General features: G+C 37.8%; 1 protein-coding gene across 1 annotated transcript in view; it reads right to left on the bottom strand.

Annotated features, from left to right (window-relative positions):
- Positions 1-2,241: 2,241 nt before the first annotated feature.
- SDC2 (syndecan 2) overlaps positions 2,242-7,101 on the bottom strand; it is a 133,498-nt gene continuing 128,638 nt past the window's right edge. The window contains exons 4-5 of the mRNA XM_044668496.1: positions 6,432-6,567; positions 2,242-4,689 (exon numbers count right to left, since the gene is read on the bottom strand). Coding sequence (XP_044524431.1) covers positions 4,526-4,689; positions 6,432-6,567 — 300 coding nt within the window. The 3' untranslated portion in view covers positions 2,242-4,525. The remainder of the gene's footprint in view (positions 4,690-6,431; positions 6,568-7,101) is intronic.

Raw genomic sequence — 7,101 nt, 5'->3', positions numbered from 1 at the left:
TTTAAATCCCCAGTGTTGGCACTGTAGGACCTTAATAAAATACCTGCTTACTCAATTAATCCATGTTTTACTAATAGCCTCATTAGCCAGGATGCTTTACCATGGAGACTGAACTAATGAAGCTTTCTAAAAGTAACGAATCCTCCTTACTCTTGGGCTAGAAGTCTGGTTTGAGTGGCTGGCTTTTTAGCTAACTCACAGGAAACCTGGCTGCTACTCAAGACATTACCTGGACTTGACCAGAACCGCCCAGCTTAAGAATGTTAGTAGCAAGGGAGTGAGAGTGATGGGTCGGGGGGAGAGCCTATAGAAGACCAGAACTGATACCCATGAAATAATCTAGATCTGGGGAAGGGAGATGAAGTTGGGATCCACTGGAATTTTTTTTTTTCTCTGGACCTGAAATCAGGTGAAGTCAATACTGACTCACATTCACCAGCTCTGGATAAGCCACTATTTTTCTCAGAACCTGTTTCCTCATCTGCAAAATGGGGATAAAACCTACTTCAGAGCCGTTTTGAGGCTTAAATGAGAACATATGTGTGTAAAGTCCTTTGCAAACCTTAATGTCCTATAGAAAGATTAGCTGTCATTTCCATCATGGGAGACAGAGGTTTTAGTGTCCCTTTATAAAAAACTGTACCGCAAGACTCATCCTAATCCTACAGAGGCATCCAAGTCTCCAGTCTTACAATGATACAGATCATAGAATGTTAGTTGGAAGCCACATTGGGAACCATCAAGTCTGGCACTTATTACTGGGTTTGTAGAATTCTGAGTGGAAAAACTCTTCAATACATCTTAAAATGTCTACCTAGAGTCTCACTGTCAATCACTTTAAACTTTTAAAGACACATAAAAAGGGCATTTAGAGTTGTTTTTCATGAAATATTTAGTGCATATATTCCAGAGAGAGCATTTGCATTTTTCTGGGATCAACACAGGTAGACGTGGGAATAATTATTTATTCAGGCGTGTGAATAATGGGCTCCCATATGTTACTTTGGGGCCGGTAGTGTAGTAAATTATTCATTTTTTACTGTATTAATGTCCTCAATCCAAAGTCATCATGAACAGATATCAAAAAGGACAGTATGTAGAAGGGCTGCAATCTGTACTAGACTAGAGAGGATGCCCACCAATCCATTTAAGTTTCTGAAATCATAAGATCACTGATCTGCAGGTGGAAGGAACCTTGAGAAACCAATGAGTCTAACTGCCTTATTTTATAGATGAGAAAATTGAGGTCTAGGGAAATCAAGTCATTTGCCAAAAGTCACAAAGGTAGTGTCCCGTCTAATGTGCCTAATTGTTACCTGGCTCACGTATTAATCAGATTCTTTCTCTTGTGGCCCCAAAGTGCCAATACTCCAAGCCTACTTCAAGTCAAACATCTACGTGTCTTCTCTGTGCAAGGCCATGGCTGTGCTGGGCAAAAAGACAAAGGGAAGACTCTTGTCTCAAGTTTGTATTCTTTGGAAAGAGTTCTTCATGTACACCCATAAAGCACAATACCTGTGCTTTGAAGTGGTTAGGAAGCACTGCCAAATGTAAAGTGATAAAGGTCAGGGAAGACTTCACAGAGGAGGTAGCCCCTGGATAAGTCTTGAAGGATCAATTAAATAAGCATTTATTAAGCATTTACTGTGTGCCAGGGACTGTGGGTGAAGAGACAAAAATAGACTAGAATTAGTGGACCCAACCCTCAAAGAACATGTTTTTTTTTCACTGACTCATCCAGACAAGACTAATTCACAGGTAGATAGTAACTCCTAAAGATACGGTCCACTAAGTATTTACTCAAGCCTTACCAGGAGTTTTTATTTTTAATAGACTACAGGCCCTAAAGCTTTTTGGAACTAAGCTTAGTTTTATTAGACAAATCATATGTTTGATCCCCAGTAATCTACTCTTTAATGGCAGATGGAACCTTAAAAATAAAAACAAAACTCATCCTGTCTCCATTTATACAGAACTTGGGAAATTTCCAAGTATCTGTTACTACATGCCCTAAACACGAGAGCAATGCTCAAAAGGGGAAGAAAAATATTGTTTTCTTCTGGTAGCTAGTCAAACAGCAAGAACTCAAGATGCATTTTAAGATTGACTTTTCAAGTTTTCCCTGCCTTCAGTGACTATAGCTAATACTTTTTATGTACCAAATTTGAAAATATAAAAACACAGTGGAAGAACAAACATCATGCGGTGGAAGAAAATTGGATGTCAGACTGTACAAATGAATTTTTACTTTAGGCATGACAGACTTTATTTTGGCACTTTAACAAATACTTTGCTTTACAGCAGTGACAAAATATTTGCCAGAATTTCCTTTTCCTGGCACAGTGATTCCAAGCAGTTGTAGGATTTGAATTTCACTGCCCTTAGTACAATGAGAGGTATTTCCACTACATTCTTAACTTTTTAGTAATGGATGGACATTGAGTAACTTCAAAACATGCTGTAATTTTCTTTACACTTTTTAAAAAATGAGATTGTTTCTACACTCATTGGACATAATCTTGAGTGTTAAGGCCATTAGAGTTTAAGAAGACAATGCTCTGGTGTTTGCTTTTGGGAGGGACCCTCTGAGGTTCTATGAGAACTCAAAGAAGCTCCCAGAAAAGTGGATCATCCATTATCAAGTGAGTTGCACTCCAGAAAAATTTTACTACTGATATTTTTATTCCTAAATTGGTGGGTCAGAATTAAAAAAGAGAGAGAGCAAGCTTTGGTTAACTGAAGTAGGTAATGTCTAAAAGATAAACACAGTGGAGACACACGCCATGTTCTTCTCATAACATATAAGTTGCTTTCCCCCCATTTGGATACTCAACAGCCAGGCCTTTCTGCCATGTAGAGAGAAAGATACAATTTCACCCTCTTTGGAGGGAACTATATTATGCTTCTGTTAAGCTTTCAGGAGAGAGATGAAGCAAAAAATTTAAAGGCAAATCAAACCAATGACTAAGCCTCAGATATCTCATTCAGGAAAACCCCCTTTCATACCTTTAGAACCCATAGTCCTGAAAAGAGTTATCTGCAAAAAGCAGGAGTCTATCTCAGATTGCCATCAGCTATTCTATAGAGGTTGCAAGCCTCATAATTCATTGGCAACCTTCCAAATTTTTACACTAACATGCGCGCACACACACATACGAGATGATCTATTCGGGTTTCCTCTGGCTAATTCAGAAGGGAGTCTTGCTACAAAACAGCCTCATCAATGGCTTCTTTGGTCTTGAGTTACAAATAGCACCCCCTGAAATCAAACCCACGTCATTCGTGATAATAAACAGAATCAGAAGTTGATGGGGAAAGGTGTACATTTGGTCGAAAATGTGTAAAATCTATAACAATGACATTTTCCATATTAGGCCACATGATTTATTCAGTAGTGTTTATGTTCCCAAATTACAATTTATGTCTATCCATAAGACTACAAAAGTTACCATTAGAATTGTCTGTGCTTATAAAATACCAACTTCTTTTTTGTTTTTTACTGTTATATATACTCATTAACACCAGTCTGCGACAAGTTACATAGAATCATAGGCACTTCAAAGGCTTAAAAAGACGTTTACAACTTAAATGCATGTTTTTAAAGAACAAAAACTGATTTGTTTTCTTTAAACCCCTACTCGTACCTTCAAATTGCAAGAAATTAACAAATACAGTGACCATAGGAATCTGCAGCAACTTCTCGGAATACTGTTAAGGGTCTTTGGGTCGGCTTAGGTTTGTCAGTAACTTACACCAGCTCCTCCTGAAGGAAGATCTGACTGGTAAAGATACGACTGTACAGTTTTTGTGATAACAACCCAATTTTACACCTTAATATGCTGTTATAAATCTGTCTGCAGCTACAGGTACACTGAGAAACAAAGCAAGTGTAAAATGGATATTCCAACACTCAGAAATTTATACAAAGTGGAGGTGAAGCTGACATCTCTGAAAATCACATTTACACTAAATTACCTTTATCTGAATTATCCAAAGACAAATTGCACCATGACAGCTACAAAAGGTAAACTGGGGTGGGGGAAGGAGGGTGAGAAAGGAGGAAGGGGCAAGAGAAGAAAAGGAGCCGGGGGTGGGGGGTGGGGAGGTGGTGGGGTAAGAAACAGATAAATTAATGAAATAAGACTAACTTGTAAGACTGATCTGAGACATGCTGACAAAAATTAAACAACTTTCATCATCGAACCATAGGATAAAACAATCAGATCATTGTTTTCATATTTACGCATAAAGGTTTAAAATGATTCCGTGAACATTGAGGTTTTTTCTTTTTATAAAATAATATTTTGCCACTGCTATTCACAGAACACTGCAGATGTTAAGTTTTAATTTTATGTTGTTCTAAAGGAATACATGAAAAGTTTTAAATACAATGGGACTTTATCATAAAGGTGCCAGAATGGCTCTTTAATGAAAAAAAAAAAAACAAAGATCTTCATTATTCTATGCAAAAGCTTTATTTTTAAAAGTTCAGTGATCTCATAAATAGAGACACTAAATGGAAGTTTCACGCATAAAACTCCTTAGTAGGTGCCTTTTGATAAGCAGCACTGGATGGTTTCCGTTCTCCAAGGTCATAGCTGCCTTCATCCTTCTTCCTCATGCGATATACCAACAGCAAGATAAGGAAAATTGCAAAGAGAAAGCCAATAACTCCACCAGCAATGACAGCTACAAAACAACAAAAGAAAGACTACTGTCAAAAAGAGATGCAAAAGAGTGTAGAAACCAGATTTATCAGGCTGAATGCATTTGTACTTTTATAAAGGGCTTAATTCCCAAACTGAACCTTTATGAAACTAGCTTGATGCAATGAAGCAACTAGGTAATTATGTAAATCTGACGAGCTTGGGGAAGGTAGGACACTTTCTTTGATTAGTGTTAACAATATTCTCCAAAAGCCTCAACCAGAAGATAAATTTGGCCATGATTATTAAACCACAGCTAACTCCAAACTCCAAAATGCTGTTATCTTTTACACTGAAATTTCACATCTGAATTCTCTAATTATCCTTCTTTTAACTGATGGATTTCTATTTACATTCATTTCATTTGCTAAGGATGGTCATGAAAAAAGAATTTATTTTGTTCTTTAAATTACTTTTCTAGTCCTAGATTTCTTTATCTCATTTAATCCATCAGATATTCTTAAATCCACCTAATTATCTGAGGTACAAATCCACTTCAGATCAAGTAAGAATACTTCTATCAGATGAAATCAGAAACTAGATTCTTAAAGGCTGTTTGTAATTATTCATGAAAAAATGGAGATCAATCACTTTTATAGACATAACTCAGATTTCTCCATTTTGCTCCCTAAAATTATTAAAACAGCATTTGAGAGGAAATCTCCTACTGTCAACACATCAACTATGTATTGCATATAATGCAATAGGGAAATATTGCCTGCTATAAACGTCAACCCAAACCTGTAAAATTGAGGGTGTTATCACTCCAAAAAAGTGATCATTTATTCCTACCAGGTGGCATTTTTTAAAGACACTAATTTAAGATGAAAGAACTGACAACTAATTATCTTTTAAATAGGTCACCTCTCAAACCAACCCCAGTTTTAAGAAATGCTGCAAATCTAACTATTCAAGCTCTCTAACATTCAACACAGGTTGGCTTCCAAGGTTGTATATTGTTATCAGGTTCTCAGTTGCTCAGGAATCCTCTGAGACTAGATATAAAACATATGGAGTATACAGATAATCGAGTGAAAAGCCCCCTCACATGCATCTTGACTGTGAAATCTGTAGCCAGATTATCAATGGCCATTGGCAAATTCCCATGAGTAACCATCTTGAGTAGCAATCTTGGTATAACAAAATAAAAAAAAAACACCCAACGACAACCCAGGTAATTTTATTGCCTCTGTCTCCAGCAAATGATCACCATAATTAAAGCAACAAAATAACAAATGGCATCTTTCCCCTACATATTTGAAAACTGGTCCTGTGCCAATCTAATCCTAAGAGTTCAAGTATGCTCCATTGTTAATTCAAAGTCCAATCTGGTTCAAGGACTAAATTGTTCCAGGCCTCTTTTGGATTAAAGATGAACTAGAATAGGGTTGGACATCACAAGGCCCCTCTAGACCAGTATAACAACCTCCTCAATTATCCTCTCTTCTTTTGCTTCCCCTCTGTTATTTCCATTAGATGTTCACCAGATCTTCTCCGATGACTGGCATAGCAGCCATCTCATGGCTCATAAGGAAAGATTTTGAGGATTGTCTGGGATAGGATGGTGAGTCCCAGTCCAGAAGTCACTCAGCATTCCTTTGACTGTGGATGTCTCTACTCTGCATTTATTGTCATTTCATATCTCTGTTTCCCACCCTCTTCTCCATATCTTTTGGACTGGGGTAGGGGATAATGGAGCTGGCTAATATACAAAAAGCAGCTCACCTGCCAGTACTTCTGTCCTCTTAAACAGATTGTCCGAGTGCTTCTCAGTATACACATTTGTGTCTTCATCAGGTGTCTCAATCTTTGTGCCGGAGTCTGAGATGCGAACTTTCTCCTTGTCAATTTCTTCAGGTGACTGAATTTTGGGGAGGAATAAAAGAAAAGAATTTTCAAGCCAAAAGCTTATTAGAAGAAAAAGATACGGGGGCAGCTGGGTAGCTCAGTGGATTGAGAGCCAGGCCTAGAGACAGGAGGTCCTAGGTTCAAATCCGGCCTCAGACACTTCCCAGCTGTGTGACCCTGGGCAAGTCACTTGACCCCCATTGCCTACCCTTACCAATCTTCCACCTATAAGTCAATACACAGAAGTTAAGGGTTTAAAAACTAAAAAAAAAAAAAAAGAAGAAGAAAAAGATGCTACAGTTATGTGTACATTGTAAGACTGCCATTATTTAAGAAATGATCATGAAGGGCAGAAGTCCTAATGGTTGTGTCAACATAAATCATGGAAAGAGCTATTCAATCTTGGACCTAAAACTGGCAGAGGCTTCGGGAGCCATATCTAGAGGCCAGATCTCTCAACTAATAGAAGCCAAAATGACTTGCCCAAGGTCATATGGAGGATGTCAGGACCAGGACTTAAATCTGGGTGACTCTGGAACCAGTATTC

The sequence above is a fragment of the Gracilinanus agilis genome, chromosome 1 (assembly GCF_016433145.1).
Source record: "Gracilinanus agilis isolate LMUSP501 chromosome 1, AgileGrace, whole genome shotgun sequence".
Classification (NCBI taxonomy): Eukaryota; Metazoa; Chordata; class Mammalia; order Didelphimorphia; family Didelphidae; genus Gracilinanus; species Gracilinanus agilis.
This window is presented reverse-complemented; position numbering and strand designations above follow the sequence as displayed.